The sequence below is a fragment of the Aspergillus saccharolyticus genome, assembly GCF_003184585.1.
Source record: "Aspergillus saccharolyticus JOP 1030-1 unplaced genomic scaffold BP01scaffold_19, whole genome shotgun sequence".
NCBI lineage: Eukaryota > Fungi > Ascomycota > Eurotiomycetes > Eurotiales > Aspergillaceae > Aspergillus > Aspergillus saccharolyticus.
In genome coordinates, this window is record NW_020290629.1 from 134,945 (window position 1) to 148,875 (window position 13,931).

The 13,931-nt window shown below is 56.7% G+C and overlaps 2 protein-coding genes across 2 annotated transcripts; one reads left to right on the forward strand and one right to left on the reverse strand.

Annotated features, from left to right (window-relative positions):
• Positions 1–1,599: 1,599 nt before the first annotated feature.
• Positions 1,600–10,835, forward strand: BP01DRAFT_298489 (Pkinase-domain-containing protein; the record flags this gene model as incomplete). Its single annotated transcript, XM_025571914.1, has 13 exons — positions 1,600–1,848; positions 2,007–3,384; positions 3,443–4,170; positions 5,167–6,072; positions 6,636–6,667; positions 7,079–7,179; positions 7,389–7,467; positions 7,588–8,830; positions 8,882–9,092; positions 9,142–10,142; positions 10,199–10,284; positions 10,333–10,528; positions 10,590–10,835. The coding sequence occupies 13 exons, from the start codon at positions 1,600–1,602 to the stop codon at positions 10,833–10,835; spliced, it is 6,456 nt and encodes a 2,151-aa protein (XP_025430525.1).
• A 263-nt stretch (positions 10,836–11,098) lies between these two features.
• On the reverse strand, positions 11,099–13,685 carry BP01DRAFT_392481 (tRNA lysidine(34) synthetase; the record flags this gene model as incomplete). The annotated part of the gene is made up of 3 exons (XM_025578154.1): positions 11,099–13,095; positions 13,245–13,481; positions 13,541–13,685. The coding sequence occupies 3 exons, from the start codon at positions 13,683–13,685 to the stop codon at positions 11,099–11,101; spliced, it is 2,379 nt and encodes a 792-aa protein (XP_025430526.1).
• Between the last annotated feature and the right edge of the window lie 246 nt (positions 13,686–13,931).

Sequence of the window (13,931 nt, forward strand, 5' to 3'; positions counted from 1 at the left end):
TATTATAAGATAACTTTTAAGCCGTATACATACCTATGAATCATCGATCGGCATCTCGGCACCTATTTTATTTATTCATTTTCAATTCATTCATTCATTGATTTAGCAGCTGACTGCCTGCTTTCGGCCAGATGACAGCTAAATTCTGATAGCCATTGTTCTGATAACAGAATGAGTTCATCCGGTGACTCCCTCCCCTCCCCCACAGCAAGAAATCAATTCATGGTTCTCTCCGCAGAATCCCGAAGGTAATGCCGGTCGTGTCTCTCCATGGCCAATCTTCTCCGCACGGGGTCCGATGATGTGAACTGATGTAAACTGATGAAGAGGATGAAGACCCCGTAAGTAGGCAAACTCACTCAGTCTACTGGCAGTTCAGGAGTTGAACCGTGCAGGCAGTCAACTCAACAGTCACCCTTGAGGATCTCCAAAATTCTAGACCCCGGAACCGGTCAACTTGGCCCATTGCAGCCAGCTTTAGACCAGCTTTAGCTAACTATTCCAGCTCATTTCTTGTATTCCGTAAAGAGATCAAATTCGTAGATTGTATGTACTCCGTAAACTGGACAGTACACAACTAGAGAGAGTCCGTGCCGCCGCTATTGCCGCCGCCCGGCTGGATTTTGCTTCGCTGAACGGCGGCTTCTCTTTCTGACTTTCTTCTCTCTTTTCTTTTCTGCTCTGACTCTCAAATTACTGTTTGACTCTCTCTCTCTCTCTTTCTCTCTCTCTCTCTGTCTCTCTCTATCTCTCTATCTCTCTATCTCTCCCTTTTCTCCAAGTCTTTCTACCGGGTGGATCCTCCGCCTCCACTTCTTTCCCTCCCCATCTCTTTCCTGCTGCTGTTGTGGCTGCCCTTTTCCCCTTCTTCCCTCCTCTTCTCCCCCTCATCCTTCCACCTCTCCGTTTCCCACTTCCAGATCCTCCCTCCACTTTCATCCTCCCCTCTTCTTCCTCTTCCCTCTCACCCCTCGACCCTCCCCTTTCATCTTTTCTTTCCATATACTCTACTTATTCTCAATCTAATTGTCAAATTCACTCTCGCATTCTAACCCCCCGAGTCGAGTCGCATAACTTGTCTTGCCTTCCATCTCGTCTGCTCTGCCAACAAAGTTCTCCGGTGGAAAAAAAAAAAAAAAAAAAAAAAAAAGAAAAGGTGGTGACCGTTTCTGGCCCCAAGATTGGCTCCGTTGTCGTGCATGGGAAATCTTCCGTGCAACTTCCCTCCTGTCCTACTCGTCGCCTCTCACTGCAGCCCACCTGATCGCAAAGTGTTTCATTTCTGGTTTTTACATTTATTTAATTATTTGTGTGTTCGTTACCATCGTCGTGGTCGAGCGGTTTTTAAACAGGCATTAACCGTGGAGGGGCATGCGTCCCACAGCGTGGTTTTGAGCCGAGTATGACGTCTGAAGCAACCGATTTTGCCCAAGCGAGCAATCCCAGTGATCCTGGTAAGCTCTCTTCTCCCGCTCGCGACCAGGCATTCTCCCCCACACCCAAAACCCACCGTGCAACCAACTCCCTAATGCCATTTGCCTCTCGTTCTTAGCATCATCCTCTCCTCAACCTTCCAGCCAGATGGCTTCTGGTCCCAACATGGCCTCGGGAGACGTCGATCCCAGGCTCAGTTCTCAACCCGGACAGGTCCGGTTCTCGTCGGTAACGGAGGAAATTGAGCCTACCGATCCGGCCTCTTCCGTCAAGGCTCCTGTAGCGGACTCAGTTCAAGACGCGCAGCATGAGGATGAACTGCGGTCGCTGGCTGCGAGCTTGCAGCGGTCGCAATTGCAGGAGAACCGGTTACGCCAGTTTTCATACGATCCCATTTCGTTGCCATCTTCCAGAGTATGTACTCCTGATTCCTGGGCGGTGAGAGGTTCTTGAGATGGCGCAGCGTGCAGCCAAGAGCATTCCATCTCGGTGGATCGGTTTCCCCTCGCATTTGAGCCTGCATGACCCGTCTAGACCTGGCCAGAAGCTGACCCTGGCAACCCTCCTTACAGGTTGCCTCCCGGGAATCGAGCGACCGCAGTGGACGCGAAGCAAATGGATCGGGCTTCCCCTCGCCTCGAGGTTCCCCACCAGTGTCCGCCATGCAGTCACCCCCGCTGACGCCCGCAGCCACACATTCACGTGAATCCAAATCCATTGATACTTCATCAACATCTAATGCCACCGATCGAGCTGGCCATGCCCCTCAGTCCACCACTATGACACCCACAACGTCCCCGCCCGTCAGTGCTACCGCCCAAAAGAAGGCTCCCCAAAGCGCTCCCTCCTCGCGGCCGTCCTCGACCGATCAACTGTCGAAACAGAACCAAGTGGCACAGACATCCTCGCACCCACACAACGGCGCGCGGCATCGGGCGCAGTTCTTCATCGGCCCCGGCGAGGGGTCCCAGGAAGAAAGTCCCCCCGCTACCCCTCGCGGCGATCCCGAAAGCTACACCCCTCCGGGTGCCATCACGCCGGTGGGGGAGCCGAATGACCCCTATGCTCGCAGCAAGCGTCCCCCGCAGCCGAAGAACCTTGCCCAACTCGACCCACGCTTCATCTTCGGCGGTCGAGACTCTAAACGCCGTACCACTACATCGGCCTTCTCGCGTCCATTGAGCCCCCGTTCCTCCAGTGCCACAGACTTGCGGTCCAGTGAGAAGCGCAGCGGCTTCTTCAATACGAAACGTGAACCACGACAGCAGGAACCGGAGGGAAAGATTCATGGCCACATGTCGGAGCTGAAACGCTTCTTCAAACGGAACCACCACAAACACAAACGAGGTGACTCACCGTCTTCGATTCCCTTCAAGAAACCGAGCCGGTCTTCGGCGAAGGGACCGTTCCACGCGGCAACCGACAGTGTCCCGTTCGCCGATGATCACGGTCTCAATTCCAAGTATGGAAAGCTAGGCAAGGTCCTGGGTTCGGGAGCCGGAGGTTCGGTTCGGTTGCTCAAGCGGAACAGTGACGGCGTGACGTTTGCGGTCAAACAATTCAGAGACCGTCATTCATGGGAGACCACGAAAGAGTACTCCAAGAAGGTGACTGCGGAGTTCTGCATCGGGTCCACCCTCCATCATGGTAACATCATCGAGACCCTGGATATCATTCAGGAAGGAAGCCATTGGTATGAAGTCATGGAGTATGCGCCGTTTGATTTGTTTGCCATTGTCATGACGGGTAAGATGGTCAAGGAGGAGGTTGCGTGTGCTTTCAAGCAGATCCTCAGTGGAGTCGCCTACTTGCACGGCATGGGTCTGGCCCACCGTGACTTGAAACTGGACAATGTGGTCGTGAACGAGCATGGTATCATGAAACTGATTGATTTCGGAAGTGCTGTGGTTTTCCGATACCCCTTCGAAAACGATATCGTCCTCGCTTCTGGTAAGTTTGCTTGCTTGTCCGACGTGCGATGAAACCCCACGCTTACCACGTCGTGTAGGAATTGTTGGTTCCGATCCGTATCTTGCCCCGGAAGTCTACGACGAGAAGAAATACGACCCCCGCCCGACAGATGTCTGGTCCCTGGCCATTATCTTCTGTTGCATGACTTTGCGCCGGTTCCCGTGGAAACAGCCCCGTGTCAGTGACAATTCCTACCGACTGTTTGTCTCCACGCCCACTCCTGGAACGCCGGTGCCGGAGGTGGACCCGAAACGCCACCGCGCCGTCAAATCGTCGCCTGATCTCATCACTGCTGCCCACGAAGGCAAGTCTCAGCCCAGTATCAACACCGACGTTTCTGGGCCATCAGCTCAAGCCCAACAGCCTGCTGCTGGCGAGGAAAATCAGCCTCCTAAGAGCCCTCAGGACAAGCCGTTGGTGACCAAAGCCCCGACGGATAGCAAGAATGCGAATGCCACTACCCACAAGCCTTCCCGTACCACGAGCAAGGAGGCCCCTCCACTTCCGGCGAACGCCCAGGCGGCGGCCCAGCGCCAGGAGGTCATCAAGGGGCCCTGGCGTCTTCTCCGGCTTCTGCCCCGCGAGAGCAGGTATATTATTGGCCGTATGCTCAAGGTGGCGGTGAAGGAGCGCGCCACGCTGGATGATGTTTTGACCGATGAGTGGGTGCGCAACATCAAAGCGTGTCGGCAGGAGTTGACCGGCGAGGTCATTCATGCTCCCGGCCACACGCACGTCCTGGAACCCCCTTCGGCCAGCGTGCCCGTTCCCAGCAAGGCCAAGTGATTTTCTCCTATATTTCTCACTGTATAATCTCTTCGACAGTCGGAGCTACCAGGGTGTTTACGTCCCTCATGTTTTATAATTTCCTGGCCCGGTCTTACTACCTCGTTATTGTCCTCTTCGATTCGTTTACATTGATTCCCTCCGACTACATTTGCTGGTCTCGGTGACCTAACATGATCTGGTCGATGTTTTTCGCTTAATGGCGGGGTTTTCTGTGCAGTCAGATATAATTGCGTGCTCGATGGTAATCTGTGCTAGGCATGGATGATTGTTGATATTGTTTCCAAGACCCTCGCCGCGTCGCCGCGTTGGAAGAGGGTGGGGGTTTCCTTTTATTGTTCGTATGGATCATTTTCAATCTAGGCGTTGCGGTGACTGTCGGTGGAACGGAATTGCTCCAGGCATCATTCTTCCCTATAGAGGGTTAGTTGCTAGAAATATTGCCTTGTGCCTTGTGCTGTGATGTTCATTCTTCAGAGCCTTTTCCAAATTGATGGTCGTTCGATGGTATTTGAGGCAGTTGTGGCTGAGTAGAGTCAGGAGTTGCATGGAAGCATAGTTGATGATGAGTATAACTCAATAAGTTACATGCGACTGGGGAATTGACGTAAGGCGGAGATTGCGGAGTTAGCCGATAATCGGAGGTTGTCGATCCGCCGACCTCTTTTTCGACGGCTTCCCGGCCAGAGCCTGCCTGCCCACGACCACGTCCCGCTGACTGGGCTTTTCAGAACACGCAGCCGCCTATACGAGGAGGAGATTGGTGATTCCTGAAGAGCTGCCATACTACGAAACTAACAGCTCCATCCCGGCCCAGTTCGCCCGCGTCGTGACGATTCACCCGCCTCCATGGCGTTTACCTCGGAAGCCGAGCCATCGGTCTCGCTATGGACACGATCTCTCATTGTATGCCTCCAGGTCTCCCGACCTATTCCTTCGGAGTATGAATGCTGATCTGGGGCTGTGGCCGCTCAGTCCGGAGCTGTTGCAGGGCTGACGGTGGATTGCTCGCTGTATCCCCTCGACACGATCAAAACCCGCCTCCAGAAAGCGCGCACGGCGACCCCTGCCCGCGCCGCTGCCCCCTCGGTCCCGCCGGCCGTCTCCCTCCGTCACACGATCCGCGGCATCTACGCCGGACTCCCCTCGGTGCTGTTTGGATCCGCGCCCTCGGCCGCTTCGTTCTTCATCGTCTACGACGGAGTGAAACGCCAGCTCCTGGAGCAGCCCTCGAACATGAGCGCCTCCCCCTCCGCCCCCACCCCTTCCCGCACCCAGATCCTCTTCACGCACTCCCTCGCCTCCTCGATGGGCGAGATCGCCGCGTGCGCGGTCCGCGTCCCCACCGAGGTCATCAAACAGCGCGCCCAAGCGGGCCTCTTCGGCGGCTCCAGCGCGGCCGCCCTGCAGGACATCCTGGCGCTGCGGCACACGCCCGGCGGCGGGTACGGCCAGGTCCTGCGCGAGCTTTACCGCGGGGCGGGCATCACGATCGCGCGCGAGATCCCGTTCACCGTGCTGCAGTTCACCATGTGGGAGAGCATGAAGGAGCAATACGCGGCGCGGCGGCCGGGGGAGCTGGTGCCGGCGAGCACGAGCGCGATGTTCGGGAGTGTGGCGGGCGCGATCGCGGCGGGGTTGACGACCCCCCTGGATGTGGTCAAGACGAGAGTGATGTTGGCGCGGCGGTCGACGGGGGAGCAGAAGGTGAGGGTACGCGAGGTGGTGCGCGAGGTGGCGGAGGAAGGCTGGGGGGCGTTTTGGAGGGGGATTGGACCCCGTGTCGCCTGGATTGGGATCGGGGGGGCGGTGTTTTTGGGGAGTTATCAGTGGGCTTGGAATGGACTTGCGGGGGGGAGAAGGAGGGTGAGAGAGGGGGATGTGGTTTAGGGTCTGATGGGGGGAAAATGATCGAGTATAGATCGGTTGATAGATGGGATGTATAGATGTTGGTTTAGAGTGAGGGTATGTATGTAAGTTATGTAGTATGTAGTATGTATAGTACATGCATGATGCAGGTGAAGTTAATGGGAAGATAACTCGGGGTAATTCTCTCTCAACATCCCCTCGAACCCATCCTCTCCCCCCATAGCCCTCGAGAAAACACCCGGTGGTGTGTTCAGTGTTGATATACTATCCGTAGTGCTTCTAGGATTCGTATGGTATGGTATGCATACAATGGATATTGATTGATACTCTGGATGATATGGGTAGAGGTTGATACTGGTAGTGGTTGATAAGGGGTTAGTCTGGCATCAGGATGATATCAGTTGTGGGGCGCGTATCCTCTGGATTTCTGTTTACTTGAATACTGGGTTGGAATTAGTGGTACATAGTAGTAGTCCTGACTCCTGAGTGCGATATTGTTATCCGCAGCTGGGACTGGGGATTTTCTAAGCCTCTCAAGTAGCTGTAGTATATGATTCGCACTCCGCAACATGTAGAATACCACCAGATTGGGGACTGGGGGGGCTCTGTAAGGTGAAAGTGCTTGACTGTCTGAATTACTGACTCCAATAGAGAGCGTGAATAACAACTAGCCTCACGTGCTGTGATAATCTAGAGAATGAATTATCATGCGAATATTGAATATGATCAGTGACTGTCAGTAAAACTAACTACACCACCGTTCAGTGTCAGTGGATCGCGTCTCACCAGTTGCCGAACCGCCGCGTGGGATTTCCTCTCATCATCCCATCCTCCCATCCACCATCCATCATTCCACCTTCCCTTCAACATCCTCCCCCACCCCCCAACTGTCTTTATTCCTCCTCTCCCTATACAATCATTCTGTCACTTGTCTGCACGCCATCTCATCGTCATCTCTAATCTCTAACTCCTCTCACTCTGTATCCCCCCATGAATCCCCCCATCCCTCAAACCTGAGTAATTGTCTCCGCACCTCCGTCGACCTCCGCATTGCCTCTGCTCGCTTCTCCGCCTTCACCTGCATGGCGAGGAAACTCAGCCACCAGAGGGTCACCTATGGTCAGTCCTTCTTCCACTCCCTCTCCTGACGCCTTGATCGCTGCACGACTCTCGCTGCACAACTCTCTGTCTCCTTCCTTCCTCTTTGTACCCCCTACCCTAACCCCCCGCTTATCTGTCACTGTCGAATCTGCCGCACCGCCTGTCGCACTCCTGCATTCTCCATGCATCCCCGTGCAGATCCCAACTCACACCGATCCCCGCTACAGTGCTCCCTCTGCCCGATGCCCCCGGGGGCCATCGGTTAGGCGTCAATGGCCTGGCGGTCGACACCGACGAGTCCATCCTGTAAGCCCCCCCAAACGAAACGCCGTCCTCGGACCGCTCGGTTGCCTAGACGCCGCTTGCGCCCGGCGCACCCCCCTCCCTCTACCAACGTCACAGCACTAATGCCATCGGTCGCACAAGATACTCCGCAGGGCGCGATGGGGTCGTCTGCTCGTGGGATCTCAATTTCTCTCTCACCGGTTCCGCCCAGCCCGGCAAAACCACCTTTCGCAACCAGGTCCAGGCGCACAGCCACTGGATCAACGACATCGTGCTCACCAAGAACAACTCCGCGCTGGTCTCTGCCTCGTCGGACACCACCGTCCGATTATGGCGTCCTCACTCTGACGCCACCGAGGTGCCGGCGCCCATCGGCAAACATGCGGACTACGTCAAGGCCTTGGCCACCCCCGGAAACCATTCCTCCTGGGTCGCCTCGGGCGGCCTGGATCACAAGCTCTACCTGTGGGATCTAAACGGTGGGGGTGAGGTTCTGGGGATTGATGCCTCTGGGGATGATCGCACGGCCAAGGGGTCGGTCTACGCCTTGGGCGCCGTTTCCTCCGTACTGGCGAGCGGGGGCCCGGAGAACGTGGTTCGGGTCTGGGATCCCAAGTCTGGCAAGCTCATCACGAAATTCGTCGGTCATACAGATAATATCCGCGACATCTTGATCAATCGCGATGGTGACACGATCATGACGGCCTCGTCCGACCAGACCATCAAAATCTGGTCCCTGACCGCGGGAAGGTGCATGCACACCTTAACCATGCATAACGACAGCGTCTGGTCGCTGTACTCCAACCACCCGCAACTTTCCGTCTTCTACTCGAGTGACCGGTCGGGTCTGGTCGCTAAGACAGACACCCGAAACTCCCCGGACATCGAGCAGGGCACCTGCGTGGCGGCCCTGCAAGAGCACGACGGGGTCATCAATGTTGTGGCTGCGGGGGATTACATCTGGACCGCAACCCCCAAGTCGAGCATCCATCGCTGGCACGATGTGGATACCACCGCTGAGATCGAGCCTCCCGCGAGAGAACGGAATGAGCAGAGTCAGGCGCCGACGTCAGCGCCAACGACCACCAACGGATCGCCCAAGAACATCCCATACGAATCCGTCCTCTTGTTGTCGCCCACCTCCACCTTCCCTAATGCACGCACCTTAGACGATGAGACTCCGCGCTCGGGACCAACATCCCCCGGGTTATTAGCAGGATCCGACCTGGAGGATGAGCTGGGTCTGACACTGCCGATGCAGGTGTTGCCCGAGGAGACCATTGAAGGCCAACATGGACTGATCAAATACTTCATGTTGAACGACCGGAAACGGACGTTGACTCAAGACTCGGCCGGCGAAGTTGTTTTGTGGGACTTGCTCAAGGTATCTTTCCGTCCGTCTTGCGAGTGAGGTGAGCGCCCTAACACAATCTAGTGCAAACCAATTCAATCCTTCGGCAAACGACACATGGACGATGTCGCATCCGAGATCAACACCACTGAGAGCATCGCGCACTGGTGCACCATTGACATTCGCACCGGCCGCCTGTCGGTGATTCTCGAGCCTGGCCGGTGTTTCGATGCCGAGGTGTATGCCGACGAGTCCGATCTGGCAGACTATTCCCAGATTCGGGAGGACCAACGAAGTATGCTCTCACCCTCTTTTCCTGGATATGAGGTACTGACTTGGAGCAGTCAATCTCGGCAAGTGGATCTTGCGCTGGCTGTTTGCGCCCTTGGTGCAAGAGCATGTTCAGCGGGACGCCCAGTTTCGTGCCGCCGCGATCGCTAAGGCCGAAGAGTTGGCTCGCCTCACCAGCTCTGGGGCGTCTGCGCCGGTTGACATCCCTTCGGCCGATCCCTCCAGACGGGCGCTGGGGCTGCAGTCGCCTCTCGACCCCTTCGCGGCCACCTTCCGATCTGGGTACGATTCGATCGGTAGCCCGACGACCCCAGGAGGATTCGGCATCGGGTTCGCCGGCAGCCCGGCGACCACGGGATCCCCCATGTGGACGTCCAGTTACATTAACCATGCGAGCCATCTCGGCACCTCGCCCGGGGATTCGACGTCGGAGTATCTCATGTCGCAGTCGCAGCAAAATCCGGACATGACGCGAGCCTCTCTCTCGAGTCGATCCAGTGACTACTTCTCGTCGTCACGGAACCAGGGAATGGGCTCGCTGGACAACGACAAAGTGCCGACCACTCCAGGCGACCCGACGCCGACGGCTCTGCCGCAGTCTCCCGCCGAGCCGGATAAGGAGGAGCGGAAGCGCGGCGCTTCTTTGTTCGGGAAGTTCCGGATGGACTTCCCCCGGAAACTGGGACGGACCTCGTCGGAGGCCAAGCCCCAGGTTCCGGAGGAGAAGGTGGAGGAGTCGGACAAGTCGTCGATCAAGGAAGAACGGGTCTTTGAGACCAACCTGAGTGGGTTTGTCGAGCGCACTCGGCATGAATACGAGGAGTTCATGTCCGCCCACCCCGGCCGGGAGGTGACGTCGGCCTTTTCTCCGAGCCCGGACAATGAAACTCCCGTGCTAGACATCCCCCCTCGCACCGTGGTCTTCATCCAGGAGGAGTCGGGCGACACAGCCGTGGCGTCTGATCTGTATCGCGGCACGGTTGGTCGGATCAGCGAGGAGATTGACAAGCTGGAGAAGTCGATACCGTTGTGGCTCGCCGAGCTGCTGCTAAAGGTAGGGCATCGCATGTGAACGGAATTGGGTGCCAATGATAACTGAATGACCTGCAGAATCAAATCCCCGTGAAAGAGCCCGTCAAGATCGCTTTCACTCTGAAGCCGTACGACGACCTGCTGCCCCCTGTGGCCAAACCCGAGTGAGTTTTTTTTTTTTTTTTTTTGATTTCCCGTGGAAGGTATCGGAGCAAGACTAACCCAGCCAGGCTGCCCGGAAGTCTCAATTCCAACAACAACAACAACCGCCTCAATGCGAACCGCATGCTCCGGGCCAAAAAGATCCTGGCCTACGTGGCAGAACGCATCGATCCCCCCAACCCCAACGAACCGGAGGAGAACCCCATGAAGGCGGAGGAATACCTCGAGCTGTACTGCCAGAAGATGGTGCGTTTTTCTTGCGGGTTGGATTCAAGCCATTTTTCTCCACCCTTACTAACTGCCGCAGCCGATCCCCCCGAACATGACCCTCGCGACCATCCGCGCCCACATCTGGCGCTCCTCGGGTGATATGGTCCTGTACTACAAGGCCAACGGGAAGAAGGAGATCCGCATGCCTGCGCCGGACGGGGAGAAGGACCTCTCGGGAAGCGTGGGGGTTGGGTTGAACGGCGAGGCGGGCAGTAGTGCCCCGCCGGCCAGCATCCGTTCGCACGCGGCGTCGGGATCGGCCGTTTCAGTCAGCAACGCGTAGCTCTAGGGGATGAATTCATGTGTATATTGGTTGGGGGTTGGTGGGTTGGTTGGGCCCCTGTTTTGTGGTGGGCCGGTACATAAATGTAATGGATTTGCGATACCAGCTATTGTGCAATCCTCTAGCGAGCGTGCATTGATTTCTTTCATCAAGTAACAACAATGGTGGGTGGGTGGGTATCTATCTACTACTAGTTACGTCCGGATGTAGTTTCGTTTGTTTATGGAAAGGGAAAGGGAAAGGAAAACAAAGGAGGGAGGAATTCATTCCCATCCCATCTTCCGCAGGGTGCCGGCCCGATCTACCATCTTGTACCGCCATTCCCAGGTTAAAGTCTGGATTATCGAGGCTGCTTCTGCTTCTGCTTCTGCGCCTGTTTCCGCTGCGGGGGTTCGTGCTTGTGCATGTGTTTGACGGAACGGACGCGAAGTGAGAAGCCAGGTATTCAGCGTTGGCAGCGCGAGGGGGATCTCTTCTTCTTCTCCTTCTTCTTGGAGGTGCTGTTCTGCTTCTTCTGCTTGTGTAGATGCAGATGTAGATGCAGATGCTGGTGTGGTATAGACTCCCCCGTCTGAAGCTGAAGACATCCTATCCCCATCCCCATCCCCGGGTCGTAGCCGCCGCCGCCGCCGCATCAAAACCAGCATCGGAACAGTAAACCGAGTCGGACCGGGACTGGCATGGGCGAGAAGGTGGGATAGAGTTAGGGGAGTATTGGGTGTTGCTGATGTTCCTGGATTGGGATGTTGGTTGTTGACTTGTTGAGTGGATTGTGAGTCGGGGTATTGCTGAGTCGTGGTGGTGGTGGGGATTTCACTTTCAGCCTCAAATTGGTGGGTCAAGTTTGTATCCCGGGATCGGGTCTGGGGGTGGTGGAAGGGAGAGTCTGGGACGAAGGATGAGTCTGAAACGGGGTCGAGAACCGCTCGACGAAGATGTTTCAGGTCGCGTTTCTGGAGGGGTCGGATGCGGAGGTGCAGAGTCTCCTCCGCTTGTGTTTTCTTTTTCCTTTCGCTTGTGGTGGTGGTCGGATGCACGTTCGGATCCCGACTTCTGCTTCCGTGATGATGGGCATGGGGGCTCGGGTGGCGGTTGGGACTCTTCCAGCTCATCCGGAACCAGTACCGGTTATCCCAGAGGTGCCAGTCGCTTGTACATCTGTCTGTGTCTGCCGCTGCATGTGACGTGACCTGCATTGGAGACATATCAAGGTCGACATCAAGAACCGGAAGGCGGTTTTTCATGTACGGTTGGCGGGAGAGAAGCCATGCATGCTGATTCAGTGTGCCGGTGGTCTGCTTCCCGGTTGAAGTCCCCTCCTCCGTCTCCGCGCAGAGAGGCTGGAACATGACGCCGCCCAGGGTGAATGACTGCGGCTGCTGCGGCGGCTGCTGCTGCTGCTGCTCCGACAGAAACACCCGCTGCGTGAACCTCTCGAACCCGCGCAGCGCAAAATGATTATCCGGGAACGGAGAGACGAGTTCCGTGATGCGCCGGAGAGTAAGTGCTTGGATCTGCGGCACGCATTGTTCCTTGCTGTCGGCGGCAGCAGCAGCAGCAGCAGCAGCCACCGACGGCAAGCCAGGAAACCTCACCACCGCCACCCCCGTCTCCGGCACAAACCTCTCCACCCTACACTTTTGCAAAAGCTGGTCGGACGCCTCCCACGAGCGCCTCACCAGCCTCTGACTCGCTTCGATCAGCCGTAAGACCGACTCCTCGCGCAACGCCCGCGGCAGCACCCCCTTGCCCAACAGACTCCGGATCGCATTCCGGGGCGTCAGCGTGGGGTCGAAGTTGGTCGGGTCCGACACAAACGGGATGCGGTGGGCGGCGCAGGTCGCCAGGCAGTGGGATTTGGGGAAGGGGAGGAGCGGGCGGAGGATGGGGAGGGTGGATGTTGCTGCTGGGACTGCACCTATCCCTCCCGCACCAGACATCCTCTGCGGTCCCAACGAACTCCTCAACCCCTCCACCTGCCGACTCCCCACCACCCCAAACATCCCATGACACTCGGGAATGCCCGTGACAGCGGGGATGCCGCAGAGGCCCGGGCCGCGCGCCCCCGTGCAGAGCCGCCACAGGGTCGTCTCGACGTTGTCGTCGCGGTGGTGGCCCGTCAGGAGGGCGTCGATGCCGGCTGCGCGGCAGGCGTGGCCGAGAGCCTGGAAGCGCAGACGGCGGGCGTGCGTTTCAAAGGCGGAGAGTTCGGTGGGGTTGAGGGTGGACCAGTCGAGGGGGAGGATTTGGGTTTTGATTCCTGTATACCTTGGTTAGATCGTGTTGTCGTGCCATGCGTGAGTAGAGAATGAGATGTAACGTTTCCAGATAGACGCATGTATACAACCCACAACCAGCCAAACACCAAACGAGGACTACAACCATCAAAACCAGGAAAAGGCGACATACCCATCTCTCGCAACCACCCCGCCACCAAAGCCGCCTCACGCGAACTCTCCTCGCGGGCTTTGTGGTCCACAATGAACGCGGTCACTGACACCGGGGGTGGCGGTTCCTCTGCCCTGCCAGTGCTAGCTATGGAGCTAGCACTGCTGCTGCTGCTGCTGCTGCTGCTGCTGGTTTTTTCCCATTCGCGACAGAGGTAAGCAAGCGCCATAGAATCGGCGCCACCACTAACCGCCAAGCCTAGAGAGTAATCAGTACGGTTGGTCACGATGTAGAAGGAAATCGACACCCATACGTACCCAGACGGGAGGGAAGACGGGGACCTCGTGTAGTCGGGCCCCGGGACAGGCTCGACTCGCGCCATATCCGCTGGAAGGAAGCCACAAACTGGGGGACGGTGATGGCACCAGGGACAGGGTGACGGAGCACTTGGGAAATGGCCATGGATGAAGGCAGGTTCAAGGCGAGGAAAAAGGACGGGATGCACGGCGGAAGGAGGATCGATAAGACGATAAGATGAGATCCGATTGCCGCGCTTGGCATCACTCGTGCGTCTACCACCAATAGTTACGGCAACGCAACAACTATACTATACCGGCCGTAGTTATCTATACTTTAACCCTTCACGGACCAAATCAGACGAAGATATTCATTCTCACAAAAAGTGTAATGTCTCATCTCTTTGAGCCC